Source organism: Aphelocoma coerulescens, chromosome 27 (assembly GCF_041296385.1).
Source record: "Aphelocoma coerulescens isolate FSJ_1873_10779 chromosome 27, UR_Acoe_1.0, whole genome shotgun sequence".
Classification (NCBI taxonomy): Eukaryota; Metazoa; Chordata; class Aves; order Passeriformes; family Corvidae; genus Aphelocoma; species Aphelocoma coerulescens.
In genome coordinates, this window is record NC_091040.1 from 1,792,754 (window position 1) to 1,820,674 (window position 27,921).

General features: G+C 67.4%; 1 protein-coding gene across 1 annotated transcript; it reads left to right on the plus strand.

Moving 5' to 3' along the window:
• The first annotated feature begins 9,250 nt into the window (after positions 1–9,250).
• Positions 9,251–27,850, plus strand: ARHGAP23 (Rho GTPase activating protein 23). The gene is made up of 24 exons (XM_068996352.1): positions 9,251–9,523; positions 11,859–12,038; positions 14,322–14,346; positions 15,041–15,136; positions 15,465–15,543; positions 15,783–15,837; positions 16,557–18,012; positions 18,737–18,892; positions 19,015–19,126; positions 19,206–19,263; positions 19,377–19,514; positions 19,611–19,910; positions 21,340–21,401; positions 21,715–21,842; positions 21,979–22,097; positions 22,179–22,334; positions 24,133–24,211; positions 24,497–24,570; positions 24,671–24,760; positions 24,851–24,976; positions 25,101–25,142; positions 25,257–25,350; positions 26,705–26,736; positions 26,843–27,850. The coding sequence occupies exons 1-24, from the start codon at positions 9,251–9,253 to the stop codon at positions 27,848–27,850; spliced, it is 4,938 nt and encodes a 1,645-aa protein (XP_068852453.1).
• Positions 27,851–27,921: the final 71 nt, after the last annotated feature.

Genomic DNA, 27,921 nt, shown 5'->3' on the forward strand with positions numbered 1-27,921 from the left:
CCACCACGTGTGGGGACGAAGGCGTTTGCCATCCTCCTGTGGGGATTTAGTGCTGCGCCAGCAGAAATCCTGCCCGGCGGCCGTTCCCAGGGCTGCGTGGCAGGGACGGTGTCCTGCTGTCCCCAAGCTTTCACCCAGCGCCTTCTGCCCTCACCCCCCTGTGGCTGCTGCCCCCGAACCCCTTTCGCTGCCTCTGCTCGACAAATTGAGTTTCTTAACGCCTTTTTCTTTTCCCTTCCTCCTCTCTCTCTGAACCCTGAACTTGAAAGACAGGAAAAGCCTGTGCTCGGGGCTGCTGCTGCCGCAATCCCGCCTCGCCAGCGCGAAACCTGGCACGGGCACCGGGCAGGGCCACGCCGTGCGGTGCCACGCCGGGGTCCCGCTGGTCACACCGGGCCTGTGGCAGCCCTGGCTGGGAGGGCTCCGACCTCTGCGGTTTAACCTTGGCGTGTCCCGTGGCACCGCTGGCACCGCGGGGGGACCGGGGGGTGATGAGTGATCCTAAACCCCTCCCAGGGCTGGCAGCGCTGCCCGGAGCTGTCACAGGGTCAGCTGCCAGGCCGGGCGTTATTTGGGGCTTGGGGAGCGTGGGTTTGGGGACTGGGACCTGGAGGGGACAGCTCCAGTTGGGGTCAGGGTGTGGGGGATGCTGGGTGCTGCGGGACCGGCTCCAAACTGGAATTTAGGGCCTCTCCCCAGTTCATGTGAAGCCACTCAGTGGGAGAAAACACACAGGGATGGGGGGGGGTTGTCCTGGGAAGCTGCCGAGCCCCGGGATGGCCTTTTATTCTCATTAAAAGGGAAAAAAACCGGATTAGGTTTCAAGTCGCTGCCGTCCCATTAATAAACCAAGTTTGTCTCCGGCAGGCAGCAAGACCTGATTTAAAAAGGAATGGAGATAGATGACCTATTTTAAGCTCTCAAGTTGGAAAATATCGACCTGGCTGCCTCCAACCCGCCAGCGGCGGGGCCGGCTGTGCCAGCTGGGCCGTGCCGCGCTCCCAAAACCCGCCTGGCTCTCCCAAAACCCGCCTGGCTCTCCCAAAACCCGCCTGACTCGAGATGCCCCAGGTGGCTGCTTCAAACCCGCCGCCGACCTCCTGCCCGGAGCACCTGGAGCGGTCGCCTCCTTTCTCCATGGCGGCTTCTCCCCAGGAGTTCATTAAATCCTCGCTAATTGCCAGCCCGGGCACACCTTGGCGTGGCGCAAGACCCGCGGTGGCGCGGTCCGGCAGCTCGGTGCCACCACGGCCGCGCCGGGAATCGGTGCTGTTCCCGATGGGTTTGGTGTCTCCAGGGCTTGGAGAGAGGTGGTTTTTGGGAGTGGGAGGGTGTTGGGGTGTGGGGTCGGGAAGGTGGAGCTGGGCTGTCCTTGGGGAAGAGGGGACGAGTCGCCTCAAAGTGACCGAAATGAGGCGGTGGTGGCCGTGGGGATGGGACCTGGTGGCCGTGGGGGTGGGACCTGGTGGCCGTGGAGATGGCCCTGGTGGCCCTGGGGATGGGACCTGGTGGCCCTGGGGGTGGACCCTGGTGGCCCTGGGGATGGGACCTGGTGGCCCTGGGGGTGGACCCTGGTGGCTGTGGAGATGGCCCTGGTGGCCCTGGGGATGGGGCCTGGTGGCCCTGGGGGTGGAGTCTGGTGGCCCTGGGGATTGACCCTGGTGGCCCTGAGGATGAACCCTGGTGGCCCTGGGGGTGGAGCCTGGTGGCCGTGGAGATGGCCCTGGTGGCCCTAAGGATGAACCCTGGTGGCCCTGGGGATGGACCCTGGTGGCCATAGGGATGGCCCTGGTGGCCGTGGGGATGGGACCTGGTGGCCCTGGGGATGGGACCTGGTGCCCCTGGGGATGGACCCTGGTGGCCGTAGGGATGGCCCTGGTGGCCCTGGGGATGGCCCTGGTGGCCATGGGGATGGGACCTGGTGGCCCTGGGGGTGGAGCCTGGTGGCCGTGGAGATGGCCCTGGTGGCCCTGAGGATGAACCCTGGTGGCCCTGGGGGTGGAGCCTGGTGGCCGTGGAGATGGCCCTGGTGGCCCTGAGGATGAACCCTGGTGGCCCTGGGGATGGACCCTGGTGGCCCTGGGGATGGACCCTGGTGGCCATAGGGATGGCCCTGGTGGCCCTGGGGATGGGACCTGGTGGCCGTGGGGATGGGACCTGGTGCCCCTGGGGATGGACCCTGGTGGCCGTAGGGATGGCCCTGCTGGCCGTGGAGATGGCCCTGGTGGCCCTGAGGATGAACCCTGGTGGCCGTAGGGATGGACCCTGGTGGCCCTGGGGATGGGATCTGGTGGCCGTGGGGATGGGACCTGGTGACCGTGGAGATGGGAGCTGCTCTCGCCCCAGGGTGGGACCCAGTGGAGTCCCTTTTCCTGTTGCAGCAGGAAAAGATTTGGGATGCCAGGAGCCATCCCAGGGCAGGGAACAGGTTCCTGCCATAACCCTGAGCCCTGAGGTCGTGTCCCCTTCAGTGACCAGCCAGCCTGGTCCCCATCACCCCTCTGGTCACTCTGGTCACCCGCCATCGGTGGCACCCCCTGACCTGTCACCGCACACCCCGGGGTGCCCACGGTGCCCTTCCCCCCGCCCCCCGCCACCCCCCGAGGGCAACAGAGGGTCCCTTGATGGGGCCGAGCGCGTGGGGCAGCCCCGGGGCGGGTGGGACAGAGCCCGGTGGCTGCGGGGGACAATCGGGCCATTGTGGCACATAGTGGCTCTTTCTCTGCTGCGCCGGGCGGGGGCCGGGCTGCGGTGCCAGCACTTTTCGGGGCGAAGCGTGGTCCCCAGCGGGGCTGGCGGTGACTGGTGTGGCAGCAGGGGCAGGACACCGATGTCCCCGGCCGATGGACGCGTGTGGGCTGCGGAAAAATATGCCGGGCTGCTCTTAATCCCAGGAAAACACCACCGGGTGTCGGTGCTGGGGCGCTGCCGGAGCTTGGTGTCCCCAAATCTGTGTCCCCAAAGCCACCTCCTGTCCATGCTGTGGCCGAGGAGAAGCTCAGGACCCCTTTTGGCTCCTAATTTCACCACCCAGAGAGAGCTGTGGGGTTTGGCACTCCCTGTGCTCCCTCCCAAACCCTCCGGCATCACCCCAAGGGCGTCCCCGGCATGTGCGAGGGGTTCACGGCCGCTGTCCCCAGCCCGGGGAGCGGGACAGGGGCTGGAAGGAGCAGCAGCCTCCCCCTGACCTCCGTGGGTCGGATTTTCCGCCGCGGAGGAGCGGGAGCGGAGCGCAAGGTGCCTCTCGGAGCCGCCGGAGGAAATGGCTCATTGTTAGCCCGGCTGAAAAAAACCGAGACCCAAAAAGCGGCCGTAATGAGGCCAGCTTCTATTTGAGGGTTTCCATGGGAAAAACAGGAAACGGAATCCTGGTACTTTTCTAGGGCCCGCTGCCGATAACGCCGTTTTTAGGATGGGGCAGAGGAGGAGGAGGAGCTGGGGATGAAGGCATCCCCCGGCGTGGTGGTCCCGCTTCCTCGTGGGCTGGGAGATAAAAAACTCCTCCTAGGAGCGGCTCTGGCTCCGTGGTTCCCGGCTCTCTGCCGGCTCTGGCTCCGTGGTTCCCGGCTCTCTGCCGGCTCTGCTGTGTCCCCAACCTTGTCCCTGCCTCGGGGCTGCTTTCCCTGCTGGCCCTGGGTGTTGGGGACGATCCGTGCGGGATGAGGGCCTGGATGTGGGAATGGACAGAGCGCAGCGCCGTGGGGAAGGGATTTGCGGTGTTAAGGGGATGCGGTGTCCCCAAAACTGCCCCTGGCTGTGCTGGGATGTGGCCCCGGGACGCTGTGAGTGTCCCACGGCCCTGTGGGTCTGTCCCCACCGCTCCGGCACCAGAGCTGTTCCCGTGGGATTCTGGAGGGCTGGCACGGAGCCGCGTCCTGCCCTGGATTTGTGACGCGCAGGTTCCGCGTGCGCGCTGTCCCTTCAGCGCGGTGGCATCGGCCGGTGACACCTGCGGGGCTGTTCACGGGGGGACAATCCAACAATTCCGGCCCAGGAATTCCGCCAGGGACACCAGCAGCGGTGGGGACCAGCACAGGCAGAGCCACGTGGCCGGAGAGCCGTGGTCGGCAGCAGGGGTGGCGAGAAGAGGCCGGGAAAGGGCCCGAGGCTCTCAGGCCACATTCCCGAATTTCCCTGGATGTGGCAGCAGGGACCTCCTGGCTGGGCGAGCTGGAGCTGCTGCTTTGAGGCACACCAGGAATGGGATCCCTGCGGATCCAGGGATGGTGTCCCGGGGTGGAGAATGGCAGGAGGGAGCTCGGTTTGGTGACAGGACGGGGACCTGGCGTGGGCTGGTGGAGGGGCTGGGGAGGAGACGCTGTCCAGATAAAAATTGGTGGGAGGGAGGGAGGGAGGAAGGGAGGGAGGAAGGGAGGAAGGGAGGAAGGGAGGAAGGGAGGAAGGGAGGAAGGGAGGAAGGGAGGAGGGAAGGAAGGAAGGAGGGAAGGAAGGAAGGAAGGAAGGAAGGAAGGAAGGAAGGAAGGAAGGAAGGAAGGAAGGAAGGAAGGAAGGAAGGAAGGAAGGAAGGAAGGAAGGAAGGAAGGAAGGAAGGAAGGAAGGAAGGAAGGAGGGATTTCCTTCCCCACGTTAACACCCACCCTGGAGCGGCAGGAATGTCACAGGGATGCTTGGTGGCCTCTCCTTGGCTCCGGTGTCACCCGGGCAGCGTCACCTCCCCACTCCCGGCCGCTCCGGGGCTGATGGCCATGCGGATGTGGCTCCTTGCCTGGCGTGGGGTGGGATTTGGGAGTGGGGCAGTGCCCATCCCGCCCTCCGTGCTGGATCCCTGTCCCGTGCTGCCCCCAGAGCTGGCACTGAGGACAGGGACCCCCAGCCGTGGGCCCTGGTGGCTTTTCTGTGTCCCCCATGACATCCGAGAGGTTTTTGGGGTCCCGGTGGTGCCGTGAGGGGCCCGGGGGGTGCTGTTCACAGCCAGGCCATGGGAAAAGAGGCTGCTGGGAATCTCCACGGATGCTTGGAGCAAATCCCGAGAGCATTCCCACCCTCCCGGGGGGTGGTGCATCCATCGCCATGGATCCTGCCCGGGCTGGGACGTGGCACAGGGAGGCACCTGAGGGGTTTCTCTCCATCACCGAGGTGTTTTCCCCTCCCGCCTGGGATGTGCCTCCACTCCCAGGGCTCCCACCCTGCCTTCCCCCCCAATTCCCGGCGGGATCCGGCTGTGTGGGATTGGGATGGGGGCATTCCGGGGGGCTGGAGCATCCCGGGGGGCGCGGGAGCTTGTGCTGCCCGCTGAAATCCACGCTGAGCTGCAAAGCTCCTCAGCCCCGGTTTGAGTTAAAGAGAATTAAAATGCTTTCTCCTGCCGATCCCTAATCCCAAAGGCTGCGGCAGGGCCAGGAGGGATGCCCGGATGCTCCCGGTGTTGGCACCTGTCCCCACCCCCGTTCTCCTGTCGCTTCACCCCCCGCCCCAGGTCAGGTCCCGCTGCCGGAGCATCCCCACCCTGCCCCACCCCCATTTCCTGCCCGCAGGGGAGCATCGATCCCCGCTTTTTTTTGGGGTGCAGCCTCTCCAAACGCTGCCTGGCACCCCGGGAAGGGGGGGGGGGGGAGGTGTGTGTGGGACCCCCGACCCCCTTCCCCATCGCTGCCAGCAGCAGCTTCGCCATAAAAGGGCTGGAAATCGGTTATTGTCTCAGCAGGGCTTTCTCCTCCTCCAAAATCCTATTAAAACCTCATTTTTCTGACCCTAATCTCAGCCGGCCGTTCGGGGGGGATTAGCCTTGGTGTGTCCCCCGCTCCGGCCGCGCTGGATCCGTGCGGGAGGAGCCGGAGGAGGGCGGCGGTGTCGCCGCGGTGGTGGCAGCGCTGCCTGTCCCTGTCCCTGTCCCTGTCCCTGTCCCTGTCCCTGTCCCTGCCCAGAGGGTGACGTTATCCTCGCCGCGTGCCAGGGACGCCGCTGGCAGGGACCCACGGGCGCAGCTGGTGACAGGTCCCCAGCTGGGACCACCGGCTGCATCCCGGCGATGTCACCGCGCTCGGGGCAGGGTGGGGCTGGCCCGGGAGCAGCAGGGCTGGGACAGGGGGGTGGCATCGGGGTGAGAGGTGGAGGTCCCTCCGTGCAGGCAGGGGTGGGAGCAGGGCCGTGCGTACCCCTGGCCGTGTGTCCCCCTGGCCGTGTGTCCCCCTGGCCGTGTCCCCCTGGCCGTCTGTTCCCCTGGCCGTGTGTCCCCCTGTCCATCTGTCCCCCTGTCCGTGTGTCCCCAGGGCTCTCTTGTCCCCAGGGCCGCGGGTCCTCCTGTCTGTGTGTCCCCCTGTCAGTGTGTCCCCCTGTCCGTGTGTCCCTCTCTCCGTGTCCCTCTGTCCGTGTGTCCCCCTGTCCGCGTGTCCCTCTTTCCGTGTGTCCCTCTCTCCGTGTCCCTCTGTCCCTGTGTCCCTCTCTCCGTGTGTCCCCCTGTCCATGTGTCCCTCTCTCCGTGTCCTCCTGTCCGTGTCCCTCTGTCCGTGTCTCCCTGTCCGTGTGTCCCCCTGTCCGTGCGTCCCCCTGTCCGTGTCCCCGGTCCATGTGTCCCTCTTTCTGTGTCCCTCTGTCCGTGTGTCCCTCTCTCCGTGTGTCCCTCTCTCCGTGTCCCCCTGTCCGTCTGTCCCCCTGTCCGTGTGTCCCCCGGCCCTATGTCCCCGTCCGTGTCCCCCTGTCCGTGTGTCCCCCTGTTCGTGTGTCCCTCTCTCCGTGTGTCCCCCTGTTCGTGTGTCCCTCTCTCCGTGTGTCTCCCTGTCCGTGTGTCCCCCGTCCGTGTGTCCCCCGTCCGTGTGTCCCCCTGTCCGTGTGTCCCCCTGTCCGTGTCCCCGGGCCAGCCGCGGGGCCGGTGCATGCCGGGAGCGCTGCCTTCCCCCTCCGCTCCTGTTTGGCTGCGTATTTAGGACACTCCTGTGCAAAACACGAGCATTTTGGAAGGCGTCCAGGCGCGCTCGCATTCCTCGGGGTGGAATCTGCCCCCGCGAACGCCGCCTGACCTTTCCCGCTTTGGGCTGCGGGAACAATCCCAGGGATCGTCCCCTCCCTGTCCCCCCCCCCCCCCCCCCCGCCACGGGTTGGGGACCCCCTCCCCAAGCACCCTGCAGGCTCCTGGGGCAGCTCAGCACGGCCAGGAGGGACTGAGGGAGGTGGCAGGGGTGGCACCCATTGTCCCCAGGGCTGCTCCAGCTGTCCCGGGACCCCCGGGCGGATCCAGCCCCCCATTCCCGGCTGGATTTCCACCCCCCCCCCCCACACCCACTTTGAGCCGGGAAGCGAAGCTGCTCGCACCCACAGCCCTGTCTGGTTGCTCCAGCCGGGCAGCTCTGCGAGCTGGGACACGCCAGCTGCCTGTCCCCGGGCTGGGGCGAGGCCACCGGGCTGCCCCCGGGGTGGCTCCCGCGGCGGACCCCCGGCACAGGCACCGGGTGCCGGCAGGGTGGCCCCGGGGTTGGAGCTGGTGGCAGCGATTTGGCTCCCACGTTTCTCCATCCCGGTTCCTCCCGGCTGTGCTGATGTGGAGACACCGCGGCGGTGCGGAGGGGTCCTTGGGCACACGGTTGCCACCACGCCAGTCAAGCCACCCCACCCAGCCGGGCTCTGGGCGGGTGCTGGAGCTGTTTTGGGGCAGAGCCGCGTCACCTTGGGTGGACACTGGGGACATCCTGGACACCGAAGCATGAAGGAGTGGGGGGGTCAGTGGGACATGCAGCGTCCCCTCGCTGCCCCTCATCTGGTGCCAATCTGGGGGTGTGCGTGGCTGGGGGGCGCGGGACAGGAGGGGGTCACACACACACACACACAGAGAGGGGGACGGGGCGGGGGGGGATGCCCGGCCCCGGGGCCGCGGGGCTGCAATCCCAGCAATGCCCGGCATTTCCCCGGCGTGGCCGCACGTGCCTCGCTCTCCTCGGCCTCCAGCACGGCAGGAATGCGGCGCGGGACCCCCTGGCTTGGGGACAGGGACGGGCAGAGCGGGAGGGGACAGTGCAAGGGGACGCTGCCCACCCCCAGCCCCGACCCGAGCTGTGCCAGGCTCCCCGAGGTGCCGCTCTTTTCCTTATTCCTCCCGAATTTCGGCCGCCGTGGTCGGGAGAGCGGCTTGGGGAGGCGCGGAGGGGGTGCGGGGTGGGCTGGGATGGGGGGATTTGTCCCCCTGGAGCAGCGGGGACCCCCCCAGGCACCGGTGACAAGAGTGGCTTGTTGTCCCAGGTGTCCCCAACGCCTGGAAGGAGCCGTGGGAGGTGGTGGCTCTGTGCCTGGGGGACAACAGCGACCAGGCCTGGGTGTCCCCCGAAACGAGAGATGGGGCTGGGGGGGAGAGGCTCTCGGTTCAATTCCAGCTGGGAATTGTCCTTGGAGCCACCGCTTTGTGCCACAGGCACTGAGAGGGGGGGTGGGAGGCTGTGGCTCTCTCTGGGGGGGGGGGGGGATTTTGGCTTCCGTGGGGCTGTTTTGGCTTCCACGGGAGGGGTTTGATCCTCGGGGTGCAGGAGACCTGTTCCTCGCCCCACGGCTGCCAGGGCTCTGCTGGGTGCCAGGGACACAGAGGGGACCTGGGGTGTCTCGCAGCCCCCCCCGGCTCCCCCCTTGTCACAGAGGGTGACAACTTGCTGCACCCCGAGGATGTCGCCCCGCTCCGTGTCCCCGGCATCGCCCGGTGCCCTGCGGAAAGGAAGGAAGGAAGGGGCCGGGAGGAGGGAGAGGAGGAAGCGGGGAGGGTGGGATGCTGCCCGGGGTGATGGAGGAAGAAGGGGGCGGATTGGAAAAAAAAAGGAAAAAAAAAGAAAAAAGGAAAAAAAAAAAAAAAGGAGAAAAAAATGAAGGGAAAAAAAGAAGAAGAAGAAAAAAAAGGGAAAGTCCTGGCAAAGTGACACCGCAGGCGGCGGGGTTGGGGGGAGCTGGGGGCGGGGGTCTGGCTGCGGGCGGTGGGCTGGGCACTGATCCCTGCCAGCAGCTGGAGCCGCAGCCGGGACGTGTGGCCGCCCGCCCTCCCTCCGTCCATCCTTCCATCCATCCATCCCTCCATCCCTCCCTCTTTCCATCCCTCCCTCCCTCCATCCGGGAGGCCGGGGGGTGGCTGGGTGGGGGCTGTGTCGCTCGGGGTGGGGGGGGAGTTGAGCGAGCGATCGAGCGGCGATGCGAGCGTGAGGCATCTCGGCCGGGCTGCGAGCTGCGCGCATCGCCCCCCACCCAGCTGGGGGAGGGGGGGGGGGCAGACACCCCCATGGGCGTCCCGACCCCCGGCTGAGACCCCCTGAGCGCCGGCGGGATGGTGGAGGAGAGCGGGGCCGAGCGGGGGTCGCGGCGGGCGCTGCGCGGTCCTTGCCGGCCCCCGCCGGCCCCCAGCCCCAAGGGGCTGTGGAGCGTGGAGCGCTCCGGGCAGGGCTGGCGCCTGGAGCGCCCTGTCGGGGTGGATTGCAGCTCCCCCGAGCCCCGCTGCATCTGGCTGAGCAGCCTGCGCCGCCACGCCGCCGCCCCCGACCCCCGCCCGCCCCCCGGCCCCCGCCCCGGCCGCGGGCTGAGAACCGACCGGTGCCGCCGGGTGAGAGCCGCGGGCGCGCCTGGGTGGGGTGCGGGGAGGACCTGAAGGGCTGGGGGGGGGATTCCAGGGGGGAGGGTGGGGTGTCTGTCACGGCGCCCGGGGTGTGGTGTGTCCCCTTCGTCCCCCGGCTGTGCCCGAGGAAGGGCTGGGGTCGGGGTCCAGCTGCGGGGTCCGGCTTCTGCTGTCCGGTGTCCAGGAGCGGGGACAGATCCTGCGCCCCAGGATGCAGGGACAACGCTCCTTTGTTCTGCAGGAGTGGGACACTGGCGGGAGATTCCCGTCCCCGTGGTGTCCCCACGGGGGTGGCTCGGTGGCACGGGGGGACAGGGACCTGGTGACCCCCGTGCTGAGGGGTGGAGGAGCTCACAGGAATCAGCGTGACCCGGCTGGGGGGGGGTCTGGATGTTACAGGCGCTGGATCAAGGTGGTTCCCCCCATCCCTGCAGCGCTCGTGGGATGGGGGTTTGGGAATGCTGGGATGAGGACGCAGCTGGTGGAGCGCAGCAGGAACCACCGGGGCGAGGTTAAAATCAAGCCAGAAATTCGGGAGGAGGGACAGGGCTCTGAGCACAAACGGCTGAGGTGACAAACCCGGTGTCAACCCCGCGGCGGGGCGGGGGGGAAGAGCTGGAACCTCTCAGCCAGCACGGGGTGGGTGCCCAAGGCCACAACTGGGAGCTTTGAAACCCAAAACCCTTCAAATCTGAGTGGTGGAGAGGCAAACTGAGGCACAGCAGCCGGGTTGGTCCCGATGGACACCCCACACCTGGGGACGCGTCCTTGCGCCGGAGCCGCCTTCACGGCCGTGACACGGGGACGTGTCCCCGTCCCCGCGGGCCGGTGCTGCCGTCGGTGTCTGCAGCGATCCGAGCCCTCTCTCCGAGGCCTGTCCACGCCGGTTAAAATCAGCGGGGCACATTCAGCTGTCAGCTTAAAAATAATCCGGCGAGCCCGCGGCCGACACAATGGAGGGCGCAGATGGGGCCGGGCGCCGCCGGGGATGCTCCCGGCCCCGGGGCCGAGGGATGGGGGTCCCCCGGGAGCGGAGGGCGCCTGTTGCCATCTGGGTTGGGGTTATCCTTTGGGATTCAGCGGGGCAGGGAGGGCTTGTGCTGTTGGCAGCGGGGTTTCGCGGCTCTCCCGTGGTGCTCTTTGGGGTTCTGTGTGGGGTTTGCGGAGGGTGGGAGCAGCCAACTTGTGGAGGGGGTCAGTGCGGTGCCAGAGGTGTGTCCTAAGCACAGGGACCCCATTCCCAGGGGGACAGGACCCCCGTGGCCACCCTGGGCTCCATGCGGGACGTGCCGGACAGGGGACACAGCCCGGCCCTGCTGTCAGATGTCCCCACGGGCAGCGAAAAGGCCCACTCAGCACAGGCACACACAAAGGCTTTTTGTGCCTTGTCCCTTTGTGTCCCTTGTCCCCTCCCCGCTGCCCATCCATCGCTTCCACCCAGACAGCCCCTGAATTTTAACACCCTCGTCCCAGCAAGGGCCGACTCCGGCTGCTGCAGCGGGGAACACGCCAGGACTCCAGCAGGATCCCGGTGGATCCCTAGCTGGATCCTTGCCTGTCCCTCCAGCTCCCAGATTCCCAATTCCCCTGGTTCTGGCAGAGCTGGGTGGTGCCTCCACATCAGGCAGTGCCCTCTGCTCCCCTGGGCTGTGGGGCTGCCAGATGTGCTGCCAGATGTGCAGCCACAGGGAGCAGCACCGGCCCTCACCGGGGCTGTGCCGAGCCCTCCCGAATTCATCCCAGGTGTTGGGACTCCAGCTGTTCCTCCAAGCTCCTGCCTCGGTGCCAGGAGAGGTGCCCGTGGCTGCTCCGGCTCTGCCACAGCCCCATTCCCTCTCCCAGCACTGGCACTGGGAGCTGTGGGATGGAGCCACTTCCCCTTGGCCCCATCTGCTGCTCCCCTGCCAGATCCCAAAGCGCTGCCAGGTCCCTGCCCCGTTTTGGGAAGCGTCCCTCATCCCACCACATCCCGGGCAGCTCTTTCCGGCTGTGCCCAAGGTTATTGCCGTGGCATCGTCAGAAGGGACCTTTTGTCCCCAGGTCCCACATCCCGTCCCCCCCTCTCCCCTCCTGGGTCCCATCCAGACCCCCAGGCACAGCTCATTTATTTTGATTTCCTTTCCATTCATCTCCTTCCCAAAGGCCCCACAGGAGGAGTCGGAGGGGGGCTGGAATTCGCTGCTGGAGAGGCTGAAATTAGGGATGGGGGGGAGCTCTTAGGGGTGGGGTGACTTTTTGGGCAGGGCTCAAAATGCTTTTGGGGCTCGGGTTGGGCACCTGGGGGCTCCCCAGAGATGACACCACCTTGTCCTTGTCCCTGCAGCCGACGCCGGGCCGGAGAGATGGGGCGTCCCCGAATGCCAACGTGCCCCCGGAGGGGGGGTCCTTACCCTGGGTGGGCCCCAAGACGGTGGCGCTGCGGAAGAGCCCCCAGGGGGGCTTCGGCTTCACCCTCCGCCACTTCATCGTGTACCCTCCGGAGTCAGCCGTGCACTCGGCCAAGGTAGGGCTGGGATCCGGGGGGGAAGCCGGGAATGCTGGAGCTGGGATGTGGCTGGATGCGGGATGCTCCTGTTCGGGCTGGGGGTGGGCGGGGAGATGAGGAGTGGAGCGTCCGTCACCTGCTTTGTTGGGATTCCTGGAGCTGCCACCACCCGTGGGATGCCCCCCATGGTGATCCTGCCATGGATGGGATGGAGGAGCCCGTGGAGATGCTGGAAGAGGAGCTCTGGGTGAGCAGCACCTCTGGAGACATCCCAGAGCCTTTTGGGATACGGGATTGTTTGTGGGGACGGAGAGAATCCCTCAGCTCCGAACAAACGGCAGGAAAAGGCTCCTCAGAGCCCCTGAGGCCAACAAAGGCTGGCGGATTTTTGGCTCCCAGTTTCCTGGCTGTTGGTGGGGATTTTCCGACTGGATTTGTCCTGGGATCTGCATCTTGATCACCCCTCTGGGTGCCGCCTTTTGGGAGGACCCAGCCCTGGCTTGGCACCCCTGAGCCCCGATCCGGGCAGCGCCTTTCCCCTCGAGGATGGAGAGATCCCACGGAGCCACCCCTCAGCAGCTTCCAGCGTGGATGGAGAGCCCTCCACACCCCAAGGGATGAGCCAGCTCCAAGCTCCGGGAATTTGGAACCCCCTTCTCGCCCCGTTTTCTGTGGATGACGTGAAGAGAGTTCGGGATCTGTGTAGTCCCACACATCCCTTTCCCTGCTCCAGGCTGGGCAGATCCCTGGATAATCCCATAACCCCTGGAGCTCCACGGCTGCCCCACGGCTCGGGCGCTGGCAGACAGGGAAGTGCCGTGGGAAGTGAGTCACAGGGTGGGGAGAACCGACTCGCCGGAATCCCCGCTCGGCATCCTCCGGCCCCGGCGCTTTTCCCAAGCTCCTCATTCTGCCTCTCCAAACCCTTCCTGCGCCGGGAACACGGCAGCGTGACTCTGCCGGCGAGAATTTGTCATGGGAATGGCCCGAAGCTCCTCCAAACCCGCTCCCACCTCTCCACTGCCTTCCAAAGGATCCATCCTGCCCCGCTGGGCATCCGGGCTGGGCCCTGCCCGGGCGGCAGCACCCGGGGCCGCGTGGGAAGGAGCCGGATCAGCGCCGGGAGCTGGAGATGCTCTTGGAAAGAGGCTGGGAATAGCTGCGGGCCGCCGTGCGAGCCGGAGCCGGCGGGGCAGGGCGCGGTGGGGCTGCCTCAGCAGCAGCCGCGGGGGCCGGCAGCTCGCCAGCTCCGGGGGCTGAGTTTCGGTGGCTTGACTCAGCAGGGAGGGGGCCGGGAGCCGCGCTCGCCGCGCTCGCCGCGCTCGTCGCCCTGGCAGCGGGGCCGCCGGGTTGCCCGCGGGGCTGGGAAGGGCTCTGGGGTGCCGCAGGGCGAGGATGGGCAGGGAGGGGCCGAGTCCGTGCCCGCAGGGGCTCTCGGTGGCCCCGCAGTCCCGCTGCGGCCCCGGTGAGGCCGCGGAATGCGGCTTTTGCCTCCCGCCCTGCGATGGGCACCTGGAGTGATGCCGCTGGCTGTCCCCTCCTTGTCGCTGGGAATGTCTGCCCGTCGCACTGGGATGGAGACTGGGGCCTTCCCAGCACCCTGGAGGGACCTGGCGCCTTGGGGACATCCGGGTTGTGTCCCCACCGGCTGGGGGCTGGGGCCAGGCCTGTGTTCCCAGCCTGGGCAGGGAAAAATCTGGCACTGGTGGAGTGAGAATTCCCCTTCCAGGTGCCCGGATCCCCTTCCCTGGGGGGAACGTGAGAAACACCCCGTGCCCCACCCCAACCTGGGACCCCCGCCCGGGCAGTGCGGCTCTGCTGGGGGGTCCCCACGGGGGGATTTGGGTTAGAAGGGCACAATTCCCACCCCGCAGTGGGATCAGTGCCCGCCACAGCCCTGGCAGCCTCCGCCGTGCATCGGGAGGCTGCAGAGATGGGCAGGGATGGGGATTCATCCCACAGATGGGATGGATCCCTCCCCTGGGACCCCAGCAAAGGGGTTGGGCTCTCCCTGGCCGGGCTCGGTGGCCTGGGGAGAAGGGTGCGATGCCACCCCGAGGCTGTCAGGGCTCCTCCTCTCTCCCCGACCCTAAAGCCGGCCCCAAACCGGCAGCTGGGTGCGGGGGGCTGCTGCGGGTCCCGCTGCCGGGGCTGCGCGGGCGGCCGGATCCGGTGTCAGGAGGTAATTTTAGCTGGGGGCGGCGGAGGGCAGAGGGACGTGCCAGTCCCCCCCGGTCCCCTCCTGGTCCCCTCGTCACGGCTCGGCCACCAAATCAATGCTTTCCTCTTTTTTTTTGGCAGGAGGAGGAGAATGGGAACCGAGCAGGTGAGCAGCAGCGTGGGGACCCTGGGGATGGTGGCACAGGGTGGCACAGGGGCGCGGGAAAGGGGGACGTGGCTGTCACAGGTCACAGCGGGTGTTGCTGTTGTTGTCACCACAGCCCTAAATATCCGCTGGCCGTGAAGCCACGCGGCGCTTTGGTGGCAGCTTGGTGGCACTTGGCACCGGCCATGGGCTCGGTGTCCCCAAACTCCCCCTGGGAGCTTTGCGGGATGTCACACCCGGGAGTCTGTCCCGCAGCCGGAGGGAGCGCAGCGTGGCCAGCACCGGCCCCCGGCGAGCGCGGGGTGTTTGGGGACAGGGACGCGGCCCCGCTGTCCCCTCCCGGAGGCTCAGGGTGACGTGAGCGAATGTGAAGGTGTCAGAACGGATCGGCGCTGCCGCGGTGACGCGGCGCCGGGGCCGCGCTGCCGGGGCAGCCGGGGCGGGAGGCCGTGCCAGACCTGGCCCCCGGCACTCGGCGGGGCTGGGGGGCCCCGACCTCGCTCCGGGTGGGATTTGGGATCCCTGGTGGGGCACCGCACCCGCCCGGCAGCACCCGGTGGCTTCGGCTCTTGGGAGAAGCCCCGAGCTGGGGGTGGCGGGGCCGGGGGGGCCGGGGGAGGCGAGGAGGTGGCTTCCTCGCCACGGGAGGGTGCCGGCTGTGGCGGCAGCTCCCTGACGCGCTGTCCCCACGGAGCAGGTCCCCCCCGGAGCCGCCTGGAGCCCATGGACACGATCTTCGTGAAGAACGTGCGGGAGGACGGGCCGGCGCACCAGGCGGGGCTGCGCACGGGTGAGCGGGGACGCGGAGCCGGGGGTGGCTCCAAGGCTGCTCGCGGGATCCCGGGAATGCTCCGCCTCCTCGGCCAGGGACTTTCTGGCTTATTCTGCTCGCTTTTTGGGCATCCCTGCTCTTTTCTGCGTCTTCTCTCTGGTCCTGGGGTGCTCAGAGCAGCCTTGGGGTCTCCGGGGGTTCTCCTGGGTTTGGGGTCCCCCGTTGCTCCGTTTGCCACATGGGATGTGGCAAAAGCTCTGCTCAAACGCTGCCCTGGCTGACCGTGGGGACATCCAGGTGCCACCGCTCTCCTGAGGTGACACCGTCCCCTCCCCGGGCTCTGCAGGTGACCGGCTGGTCAAGGTGAACGGGGAGAGCATCGTCGGGAAAACCTACTCCCAAGTGATCGCCCTGATCCAGAACAGGTGAGAGCCCTTCCCGGGATGGGAGGTGACAGGATGGGGACACATCACAGCAGGCTCTGTCCCTCTGGGTGTCACTGGGATGACAGCGGCCCTGAGGTGCTTGGGTGACCAGGGACAGGCAGCAACGTGCTGTCACCTTCACGTGGGGACAGGGACGTTCATCTCGTGGGGGAATCCAGCTTGGGGACAGGTGGGGACTGACCCCGTCCAGCCTGACCCCCCTGTCCCCTGTCCTGCAGTGATGATGTGCTGGAGCTCTCCATCATGCCCAAGGATGAGGACATCCTCCAGCTGGTGAGTTTGCCGGGCGGGTGCCTTGGGGACACTTGGGGACACTTGGGGACAGGGCTTCACCAGCATCCCTGGAGGAGCAATGGGTGCAGAACTGCGGGTACTGGGGCAGGAACAGGGGGGATGTGGCCCCTGTGATTTTGGGGGGACGAGTTGTCCCAGGTTTTAGGGTCTGGCTTATCCTTGGGTCCCCCCAAGCCGAGATCTGGGGGTGACGGTGGCCCTGGCAGGGTGGCCTGAGCCAATGGTGTGCGTGGGGCTCCTCCTGATACCTCTCCCATCCCAGCCTGGATTTTTGGTGCCTTTTGGGTTCTCCCACTGCTTGTGCCCAGCCTGAGGGACCCCTTCCCGCAGGGCTGGGGGGTTTACAAGGGGGTCCCCATCTGCGCCTGCTCTGGGCTCTGGGAATCCCCCGGCGTGGAGTCAGAGGCGCCTGTGAAAAGTGACCCGGGACAGCCGGGATGGCCGTGCCGGGGTATTTTAGGAACGAGGGGAGGGGACAGCGGGAGGGCTGCGGCTGCTGCCAGCGTTGCTCGGAGCCGGGGGGACCCCGTGGGAAAGCGCAATGGGTGTGGGGGGGCTGCGTCCAGCCCAGCCCAGCTGACCCCACGGGAGATTTGCTCAGGGGTTGGGGGATGCAGAGAGCATCCCTGCGGTGGGAATGTGGAACATTGTGACCCTGTCCCCCCTCCTTGACCCTCTGTCCCCCCCCCCCCACCCAGGCCTATTCCCAGGACGCCTACCTGAAGGGCAACGAGCCGTACTCCGGGGGGGCTCAGAGCATTCCCGAGCCCCCTCCCATCTGCTACCCGCGGAAAACGTACCCCTTCCAGGCTCGGGGTGCCGAGCCCGCCCCGGGCCAGCCGCCGGACCCCCGCGCCCCCCGCCCGGCCACCACCGGTCCCTCGTCCCCGCTCGGCGCCCGCAGCGACATCGGCGGCAGCCCCGCGCACCGCCCCGAGGAGCCGCAGCCCGGGGGTCCCCCCGGGCGCCCCGCCGCACCCCACGGGCACCCCGGCTCCTTCTCCCGCCCCGCCTGCCCCGCCAACATCGCATCCTCCGTGCCCGACCGCTACGGGATGTCCCCCGCCGCCGCCTCCTGCTACGGCGTCCCCAAGCACCTCCCGGAGCACCGGACTCACTGCGGCTTCAAGGAGGGAGTCGGGGGGCTCTCGGGAGCCGGGCGGCCCCCCCGGGACGTGTCGGGGGCCCAGCGTGTGCCCGGTCGCCAGGAGTGCCAGCAGGCGCTGTCGCGCTGGTTCTGCAGCCAGGAGCCGCGGCGCAGCGCTTCGGAGGAGCGGCGGCACGCCATGCCCCGCTACCGCAGCGTGTCCCAGGACCGCCTCGGGGGCTCCGGGGCCGCGGCCCCGCGGGGCTGGCCCCACAGCGCCTCGCACGACACCCTGCTGCAGCCCAGCCGCGAGGGCTGGGCCCCCCGCGCCCGCTCCGAGCACTACCTGAGCAGGTACGGGCGCTCCATGGAGGCGCTGGAGCCCAGCGCGCTGCTCTCGTCGCACCTCGACCGCTCCGCGTGGCCCCCCGAGAGGCTCTGCCGGGCCGCTGTCGCTGTCGCCGCCGCCGGGCAGCCCATCCCGCCCGGCTCCATGGCTGCTTCCTCCTCCTCCTCCTCCTCCTCGTCGCGGGAGGCGCCGCCGGTGCAGAAGCACCCGTCCCAGCCCAACCTGCAGAGCGTGGATGATTCGGGCTACATCGGCTACCGCAGCTACAGCCCGTCCTTCCAGCGCCGCACCGGGCTGCTGCACGCCCTGTCCTGCCGCGACCCGGCCTTCGGGGGGCTGCCCACCTTCAGCATCGCGCAGCGGGCCGTGGTGGCCCCGCTCAGGGACAGCATGGTCGGCCCCGTCACGCCGCCCGCCGCCACCCCGCCGGTGCCCAGCGCGCCCCGGGAGCCGCGGCCGGAGGGCAGCCGCGTGTCCGAGCAGCCGGAGGAGCGCAGGGAGGAGGTGGTGCTGCGGCAGAAGCCGCCCACGGGGCGCAAGGTGCCCGCGCCGCTGCGGCAGATGAACTTTGTGTTCCCCGAGGGGGTGAAGGACACGGACATTTGTGACCCCGCCGGGGCCACGGGCAGAGGGGACAGGCCGGGCAGCGAGCGGCAGGGCCGGCGCGTGGCTCCCTTGGCGGCCCCCGAGGACTCGCTGGCGTCCATCCCCTTCATCGGTGAGTCCGGGGGGGGGGCTCGCTGGTCACCTCCGGGAAGGGATTTAGGAGGTCCCGTGCCAGGGAGGGCACTTTTGGGGGTCAGAATTCCAGAGCACCCATCCATGGTGAGTGTGGGGATGGGAAGGGGCTGCACCAGCGGCACCCCCAATGCCTGGCACCCCACAATGTCCCACACCCCACAGCGTCCTGCACCCCATATTTTCCTGCACCCCACAGTGTCCTGCACCCCTCTGCACTCCACGATGCCCCGCACCCCTCCGGATTTGCAGGGCTTGGGTCGGTAATGAGGTGCCAGGGTTTGGGTTTGAGCACCCTCACCCCTCCTTCTGTCCTGCACCCCCTGCCCAGCTGCTGGTGCTCCTTACTGGTGTGAACTGGAGCTCTGCAGGCTCCTGCCCTGCTCCAAGTGGGGACAGGGCTGTCCCTGCCTCGCCTGGGATCTCCCTGCGCGGGACCCAGATGGGTTTGGGAAGCCACACCTCTGCCCTGTCCCTGCTCCCGGGGCGGGAGCTGGGTGGGCTGGGAAGGGAGGGGGTGGAGTGTGGATGGGGGGTCGCAGGGTTGCTGTGGGTGAGGGTCCGCGTACCCCATCAGCTCCTGGGGGTGGGAGCGTGTCCCCAGCCCAATCCTGACACCTACGAACCCAGAAGTGCCAGGGGGTCTCAGCACGGGCTTCCCCTGCCCCAAACCCCCCCTCCAACACTGCCCACACCCCTCACAGACGAACCCACCAGCCCCAGCATCGACCTGAAGGCCAAGCACGTCCCGGCCTCCTCGGTGGTGTCCAGCGCCATGAACTCAGCACCCGCCGTGGCCACCAGCCCCGCCTCACCCACCTTCGCCTTTGCCCTGTCCCGGCACTACTCCCAGGACTGCAGTAAGTGCTGGGCAGGGGGAACCACCCTGGGAGTCCCCGAGGGGAGCAGCCCCCCGCCCCAGAGCCCTGCCCTGCCCCCCCCCGGGCTGAGCAGGGCGGGCTTCGCCCCCTCCCCACCGCAGGCAGCATCAAGGCGGGCCGCCGCTCCTCCTACCTGCTGGCCATCACCACCGAGCGCTCCAAGTCCTGCGACGACGGTCTGAACGCATTTCGGGATGAGGGGAAGATCCTAAGGTAGGGCTGGACCCCCGTCCCGGTCCCGCCACCCCCCAGCTCCCACCTCTCCCGCTGACGGGGGCTGCTCTCCCCCCAGGAGGATGCCCAGCCGGGTCCCCAGCCTCCGCATGCTGAGGAGCTTCTTCACCGACGGGGTGAGTGCTGTGCTGGGGGCTGCCCTAAAGAGTGGGGAACTTCTTGGTGGAGCGGGGGGGGGGGGTGCCCATGGCATCACCCCAACACCTCCCCGCCGTGTCCTCCCTCGCAGTCTCTGGACAGTCTGGGCTCGTCCGAAGACGCCCGTTCCAAAAGACACTCAACCTCCGACCTCTCGGACGTGCCGTTCAGCGCCGTGAGGAAGGAGGGCTGGCTCCACTGCAAGCAGATCCTCACCAAAAAGGGGAAGGTAGGCGGGGTTTGCCCCCAGCCCGGAGCCCGGCGGCGGCGGCGGCGCGGGGGGGGCCGCTCCCTGAGGCCGGCGCTCCATCCCTTCTCCCCGCAGAAGGTCGGCGGAGGCATCCGGCAGTGGAAGCGCGTCTTCGCCGTGCTGCGCACCCACTCGCTGTACCTGTGCAAGGACAGGCGGGAGGCGGTGACCTGCGCCCCGGCCCCAGGTGAGGAGGAGCCGCCGATCAGCATCCAAGCGTGCCTGGTGGACATCTCCTACAGCGAGACCAAGAGGAAGCACGTCTTCCGCCTGACGACCGCTGACTTCTGTGAATATCTCTTTCAGGCAGAGGATCGGGAAGACATGCTGGCCTGGATCAAAGTCATCAGGGAGAACAGCAAGGCTGAGGGCGAGGTGAGAGCCACATGGGGCTCCCGGCTGCCTCTGGCTCTCCCGGCACTAACCGCCTCGGCTCTCTCCGGCTCTTTGCCTTGTGCTGCTTCCCCAGGCCACGGCCAGGCCCGTGCCGTGCTCCCAGGGGTGCATGGGGGCTCGTGGCGTCCAAGAAGAGCGTGGCCCAGCGGCCTCGGCCGGGGCAGGGTGCGCGGGATGTGGCTCTGCGGAGGGTCCGTGGCTCTCCGGGCGGGGCCGGCGCCGGTTCCACCGTTTTGGTGTTTGGTTGTGTGGTGGCAGAGGAGCCCATGTGGCCCTGCCGAAGTCTGGTGTGGCTCTGCCATGGTGTGACATGGCTTTGGTGAGGTGTGACATGGCTGTGCCATGGTTTGATGCATCTCCACCATGGTGTGATGTGGCTGTGCCATGGTTTGATGCGTCCCCACCACGATGTGACGTGGCTGTGCCATGGTTTGATGTGTCCCTGCCATGATTTGACGTGGCTCTGACGTGGTTTGACGTGGCTGTGCCATGGTGTGATGTGCCCCTGACATGGTTTGAAGTGTCCCTGCCATGGTGTGACGTGTCCCTGCCATGGTTTGACGTGTCCCTGCCATGGTTTAACTTGGCTCTGTTCGTGGAGAGGGGTCCGGGCATGGTGCCCTCGTGGTGCTGCCGAGGCTGAGCCCTCCCTGGGCAGCCGTGGGCTGTGTGAGGTCGCTCGGGTCTGAAATGAGCAGAGCCGCCCCCGGGGCCGCTCTGGGCTCCAGGGGGAGATCCGTGGGTTGGCCGTGCCGGCGCTGGGCCGGCGGCGGTGCCGCGGTGGCTCGGTTTGGTGTCGGTGGCAGGCTCCGGCCCTGGAGGGCGCGTTGAGCTTGGAGCGGTCTCTGGTTGTCTGTGGCACAGCGCTGTGCCAGAGGGCACCGGGGGCTCAGTGGGGACGGTGCTGCCGGGTCGGAACCGGACGGTGCTGCCGTGGTCGGAACCGGACGGTGCTGCCGTGATTGGAACCGGACGGTGCTGCCGGGTCAGAACTCGTGGTGCTGCTGGGTCAGAACCGGACGGTGCTGCCGGGTCGGAACCGGACGGTGCTGCCGGGTCGGAACGCGTGGAGCTGTCTGGGCAAACCCTGGCACTGCGGTGCTGTCGGGAGCACCCCGCACGGATGGATCCGTGCCCGTGGAGGCGGCGCGGTGCAGTGGCGCGGGTCGATGGAGGTGTTTGTGCGTGTGTGTGTCCGGCTCGGACCCCACTCGGTGGCCTGGAGCGATGGACAGCGGTGGGGCGGCGAGCACCGCTGGGCACTGGCTGTCCCAGGGCAGCGGGGACCTGGTGCTGCCCTTGCCTGCTGCCACCCGTGTGGTGCCCGGCAGAGCGTGGACTTGCCCGGGGATGTCCGGCGGACGCGCTGCTCAAGCTCTCCCTTCCCCTCTTCTCTCTGCCTCCCCAGGACCCCGGTTTTGCCAGCCAAGCCCTTATCAGCAAGAAGTTAAACGACTACCGGAAAGTGAGGTACGGACCGGGGTGGTGGGCACCGAGACCCCCGGGGCGCTGGTCACCCAGAGGTGACAGTGACGGAGCAAAGCCGGCGGCTCCCTGGATGGGGCAGTGATGGAAGAGCCGCCCGCACCCGGCTTGGCTTGGGGTCAGCCAAGGTGGCACCTGGCACTTCTAACAAGGGTCGGAGCAGCTCGGTGCTCCCCGGGGGTCTCCGTGGGCTGCCGGGAAGCCTGGGAGTGATGCCGGCAGTGTTTCCTGGGAGGTTTTGTGCCGGGTTGGTGCCGCCGGCCGTGCCCCGGCTGAGCCCTCCCCGCTCTCCCTGCAGCCCTGCGGGCACCAAGCCTGACTCGTCGCCCAAGGGCCCTCGCGGGCTGGGGATCCGAGCCGAGTTCCTGAAGCAGACGGGAACCAGCGCACCCCGGTCCCCCAGGCAGGACGCGGCCGTCACGAAAGGTACATGGGACACCCCAGGACAGCAAAATGTGGGTGCTTCGTGTCCCCCCGGGGCTGCGGTGGTGCTCATCCCTGTCGGGATCCTCTTCCCATTTATCCCAAGTGATCCTGTGGCTTTTTTCCCCTCCCACCCCAGATGAAAGCAGCTCCCAAAAAGCCCCGTGGGGCATCAACATCATGAAGAAGAACAAGAAATCTGCCCCTCGTGCCTTTGGCGTGAGGCTGGAGGATTGTCAACCTGCCCCGGACAACAAGGTACGGCCACTCCGGCACCGCCAAGCCCTCGGGGACCCTGCACAGCCCCAGCACCCCCTGACCCCATCCCTGTCCCCTCAGAATGTGCCCCTGATCGTGGAAGCATGCTGCAAGGTGGTGGAGGACCGGGGGCTGGAGTACATGGGCATCTACCGCGTGCCCGGCAACAACGCGGTGGTGTCCAGCCTGCAGGAGCAGCTCAACAAGGGAGCCACCGAGATCAACCTGCAGGACGAGGTGAGGGCGGGGCAGGTGACTGTCCCCATGGCTGGCCCCATCCCGGTCCCCATCCCTATCATGCCTCTGGAATGCTCTCCTGGTCTGTGTCACCAGCCCTGTCCCCATCATCATCCCAGCCCTTGTTATCATCCCTATCCTCATCATCATCCTTGTCCCCTGTCCCCATCATCATCCCAGCCCTTGTTATCATCCCTGTTCCCATCACCATCCCCATTTCCATCATTCCTGTCCCCATTATCCCTGTATCCATCATCATCCCTGTCCCCATTATCATCCCAGCCCTTGTTATCATCCCTGTTCCCATCATCATCCTTGTCCCCTGTCCCCATCATCATCCCAGTCCTGGTTATCATCCCTGTCCCCATCATCCCTGTCTCCATCAACATCCTTGTCCCCATTATCCCGGTCTCTGGCATCATCCTTATCCCCATCATTATCCTTGTCCCTGTCATCTCTGTTTCTGTCATCATCCTTGTCCCCATTATCCCAATCCCATCATTATCATCCCTGTCCCCATCATCATCCCTGTCTCCATCATCCCTGTATCCGTCATTCCCCGTTTCCATCCTCCCTGTCCCCATCCTCCCTGTCCCCATCCTCCCTGTCCCCATCATCCCTGACTGCATTATCCCTGTTTCCATCCTCCCTGTCCCCATCATCCTTGTCCCCATTATCCCAATCCCATCATTATCATCTCTGCTCCCATCCTCCCTGTCCCCATCATCATCCCAGTCCCCATCATCCCTGTCCCCATCATAATCCCTGTCCCCCTCCTCCCTATCCCCCTCCTCCCAGTTCCCATCCTCCCTGTCCCCGTTATGCCAGTCCCCATTATCCCAGTCCCCATTATCCCAGTCCCCCTCCTCCCTGTCGCCATCATCGTCCCAGTCCCCATCCTCCCAGTCTCCCTCCTCCCAGTCCCCATCCTCCCTGTCGCCATCATCATCCCAGTCCCCATCCTCCCTGTCGCCATCATCGTCCCAGTCCCCATCATCGTCCCAGTCCCCATCCTCCCAGTCTCCCTCCTCCCTGTCCCCATCTTCCCTGTCCCCGTTATCCCAGTCCCCATCCTCCCAGTCCCCGTTATCCCAGTCCCCATCCTCCCAGTCTCCCTCCTCCCAGTCCCCATCCTCCCTGTCCCCATCATCATCCCAGTCCCCATCCTCCCAGTCCCCATCCTCCCAGTCCCTCTCCTCCCAGTCTCCCTCCTCCCTGTCCCCATCCTCCCTGACCCCGTTATTCCAGTCCCCATCCTCCCTGTCCCCATCATCATCCCAGTCCCCATCCTCCCAGTCCCTCTCCTCCCAGTCTCCCTCCTCCCAGTCCCCCTCCTCCCAGTCCCCGTTATCCCAGTCCCCATCCTCCCAGTCTTCCTCCTCCCAGTCTCCATCCTCCCTGACCCCGTTATTCCAGTCCCCATCCTCCCTGTCCCCATCATCATCCCAGTCCCCATCATCATCCCAGTCCCCATCCTCCCAGTCCCTCTCCTCCCAGTCTCCCTCCTCCCAGTCTCCCTCCTCCCAGTCCCCCTCCTCCCAGTCTCCGTCATTCCCCGTTTCCGTCCCCCGTGCCCGTCCCTGGAGTGCCGGGGCCGCCTGGCGGTCGGTGCCAGCGCTGTCGGTGCCATCCTGGGGACACTTTTGGCATCTGGCCACGCCGCTGCCGTGGCTCAGGGCTTTGTCCCTCCCTGTCGCCGGGGCTGTCCCTGGTTTGGCGACTTCCTCCCCAAAGTGTTCCCCAAAGCCCCTGGGTGTTCCTGGTGTCCCCTCTGAGCAGCCTCTTGTGTCCCCTGCAGCGGTGGCAGGACCTGAACGTCATCAGCAGCCTCTTGAAATCCTTCTTCCGAAAGCTGCCCGAGCCCCTCTTCACCGACGGTGAGTCCCTGCCCCCCTGTGGCCACCAGAGCCCCCCGGGTGGCCACCAGTGGCCCTGTGCCAGCGGTATCAGGCAGCCCCAGACCCCATCCCCATGCACTGGGGACCGGTCCGCAGACCCCCCGTCACCGAGGCCTCTTGTCCTTGTCCCTCCTTGCCCTGCAGCGGGACCAGCACTGAGACCCTTCCCCAGAATCTCCAGCGGGTTCATCCGGGGGTCCCCGACTGTGGGGGGGTGGCCTGTGCCCTCCACCCAGCTGTGACACCCTCGTGTCCCCCTTCCAGATAAATACAACGACTTTATCGAAGCCAACCGGATTGAGGATGCCAGCGAGAGGATGAGAACGCTGCGGAAGCTGGTAGGACCATGGGACAAGGGCTGGGCTGGGGACAACACCCCCCTGCAGCCCCCCTTGGGTGGGGACAGCGAGCAGAGGAGTGACCGGTGCCTCCCCACAGATCCGGGACCTGCCAGGCCACTACTACGAGACCCTCAAATTCCTGGTGGGTCACCTGAAGACCATCGCTGACCACTCGGAGAAGAACAAGGTACTGACCCCCCCACCTTGGGAATCTCCTGCCCCACCTGGAGCCCCCCGGCCGGGGCTGGGCTCAGCTCTGACCCGGCTCTGGTGGCAGATGGAGCCCCGGAACCTGGCGCTGGTGTTCGGCCCCACGCTGGTGCGAACGTCCGAGGACAACATGACCGACATGGTGACGCACATGCCCGACCGCTACAAGATCGTGGAGACCCTCATCCAGCACGTGAGTGGCACCCCTGGGTGGGCGGGGGGGCACTGGCCTGCCTGGGGAGGGGCGGATCTGCACCCCAGGAATGGGGACGGCGCTGCTGGCCGGGCTGTGACCCCTGTCCCGTCTCCCCCCACAGTCGGACTGGTTCTTCAGTGACAAGGAGGACAAGGGCGAGAAGGTGAGTCCTGCCCCGCCTCAGGGGGGTCTCGCTGTGGGTCAGGGGGGTGCAGACCCCCGGTTGGGAGCTGGGGGGGCCGTTGGCAGCCCCCTGATCCCCTTTTTCACCCCGCAGACCCCCGTGGATGAGAAGGAGGCTCAGTCCGTGCCCAACATCGAGTACCTGCTGCCCAACATCGGCAGGACGGCGGCGCCCGGCGATGCCGCAGGTGAGGGGCAGCGGCCGTGGCATCGTCCCCTCCACTCCTGGCACCCCGGGGTGCCCCTCCTGACTCTCTGTCCCTGCCTGCCCACCTCTGTGGACACCCAGCCTGGCTCGCCACAGCCACGGCCAACCTGTGTGTGCTGGAGTGGGACATCGCGGTGCCCTCCTCTCCAAAAAATGGGAACAACCCCCCTGGGGATGCCCGAAGAGCCCCCTGCCCTCCCTGTCCCGTCACCCTTCTCTCCGGTGGCCACTCCTTGTCCCTCGGGGCGCCCCGGCAGCGCCCACCCCGCGGGACCCCCGCCTGTGCCCGAGCTGCCAAACCTGGAGACCGGGAGCCTTTGACGTTGGACTGATTTCTTCCATTCTTTCCTTGACCTTCTCTGTGCTGTCCTCTTCCTCCTCCTCCTCCTCTTCCTCCTCCAGCGGACCTCCTCGAGAGCTAGAGCGGGTACAGTCTGATCCCGGGTGCATTGCTCACGCACTAACCCTTGGGGGGACCACGAGAGAGTGGGAGCAGCAGGGGGGGGACAGCGGGAGGGGAGGGGACCCTGTCCTGCCTGGCACTGTCCCCAGGGTCCCCAACATCAGCGGGGGCTGCTGGGGAGCCCCAAATCCTTTCACTCTGCTTCTCCCACATCGTTGGCCAGCGCCTGTGGTGGCATCCCACCGCAGGGATGGGTGTGGGGTATCGTGGGACACTCAGATTCTGGGGGTGTGAGGGTCCCAAAGCCCCCGGGAGGGTCAGCACCCCCTTTCTGCCTCCCCCTCTCTCGTTGTCAGCAGCTGCTAACCCCATCCTGGGCATGCGGGGCGGGAGAGGGGTCTGTGTCCTGTCCTTGGCCTTCACACCGAGGCAGCAGGGCCAGGGCTGCCTGTCCCCTCTGTGCCCCCTCTGTGTCCCCTCTGTGTCCCCTCTTTACTCCTTAACTCCCCGGCCTGTCCCAGTCCACCCCAGACCCAGCTGTGAGGTTGGGCTTAGCACGGAGCCACCTCCCCACGCTCCTGTCCCTCGTCCCCTCTGTGCCCCGTGGCCGCGGGAGGGTTGGGGTCCCGCCGCGGGGGTCCCGGCTGTGTGTCCTGGCTGTGTGCGCCTGCGTGTGTCCCCCTGGTCCCCAGTCCCCGCCCTGGGGCTCTGCAGTGGGCGACCAATGCCAGGGACCCCCCGTGACCACCGGAACCACTCCTGGCACGTCCTGACGTGACCCTGCCAGGGGCCAGCCGGTGTGACAGCCCCGGCATGTCCCCGTCCCGGTTTGGGGGAACCGAGCAGCATCCCCCGCTCGACCCCAGACCCCTCCCCAGCACATTCCCCCCCCCGGGACCCCTCTAACCCCCCTCTCCCCTCTGCTTTCCAGGCTCGACCCGCAGCGGCTCTGCCAAACCGAAGGTGAGAGGGGTCCCGGGCTGGGGCTGGCAGGGTGGGGACGCGGGGGCCGAGCCCGTCCCTGTCCGTGTCGCCGCCGTCCTTGACCCCGCTGTTCCCGCGTTCCCAGGGCACGTGGCCGTCGCGCAAAGCGCCGCCGCACCGGGAGCTCCTCGCCATCCCCTTCGTCTCGGCCGCCGCCCGCAAGAGGAAGAAGAGGAGAGAGGCCGAAGGCGTGGGGAGCAGCACCGACGACGACGCGGAGCGCAGGGACAGCCCGGGCCGGCAGCAGGAGCAGGAGGGCCCCGCGGTGACCCCCGGCAAAGCGCCCCGCGACACCAGCACCGAGCCGGCGGCTCCCAGCGCGGCCGGCATGGAGCGGGAATGCTCCGCGGATCCCGCGGGCGCCGGGTCCGAGCCGCCGGCGGACGCCCGCTCCATCGTGTCCGGCTACTCCACGCTGTCCACCATGGACCGCAGCCTGTGCTCCGAGCTGCACTCGGTGGCCGGGAGCCGCGGCGAGGAGGCGGATGACGAGCGCAGCGAGCTCAGCCACATGGAGACGGACACGGAGAGCCGCGAGGGCGCCCGGCCGCGGCCGGGACAGGCCGAGGTGGGCACAGGTGACCAGGACAAGTCACCTCCGGGCCGCGCCTCCTTCAACTCGCACCGCCTGATCCAGTGCGACACGCTGGCCCGCAGGAAGCTGGGGCGGCCGCGGCCGGCTGGGGACACCGCCGCGGTGGCCAGCGGGGACGAGCAGAGCTGGGTGGCCCCAGGGAGGCCCTCGCTGCGGGAGCAGCTCCGGCAGCACCTGCGGGGCTCCGCCGATGACATGGGGGTCCGCCTGCGCCGGGCGCACTCCCCCGAGACCCGCCGCAAGAAGAGCAGCTGGCGCCGGCACACGGTGGTGGTGCCCGGCGGCCTCAAGGACCTCAACTTCAACGAGTGGAAGGAGCCGCGGGGACTCGAGGGGACCCCGGGACCCTGTCGCGACAAGGACTCGGGGCTCAGCAGCCTGGAGTCCACCAAAGCCCGGCCCGCCGCCGCCGCTCCGGCCCCGCCTGGCACTGCCACCAAGAGCCCCCCTGGCAGCCCCGGCCCCCCGGCGCCCCTGCGCTTCCCGCAGTGTCTCTGACCCCCCCCGCCCCACCCCCGGCCAGTGTTTAATTTAAGGACTGTCCCTTGTCCCTGTATTTAATTGTGCTC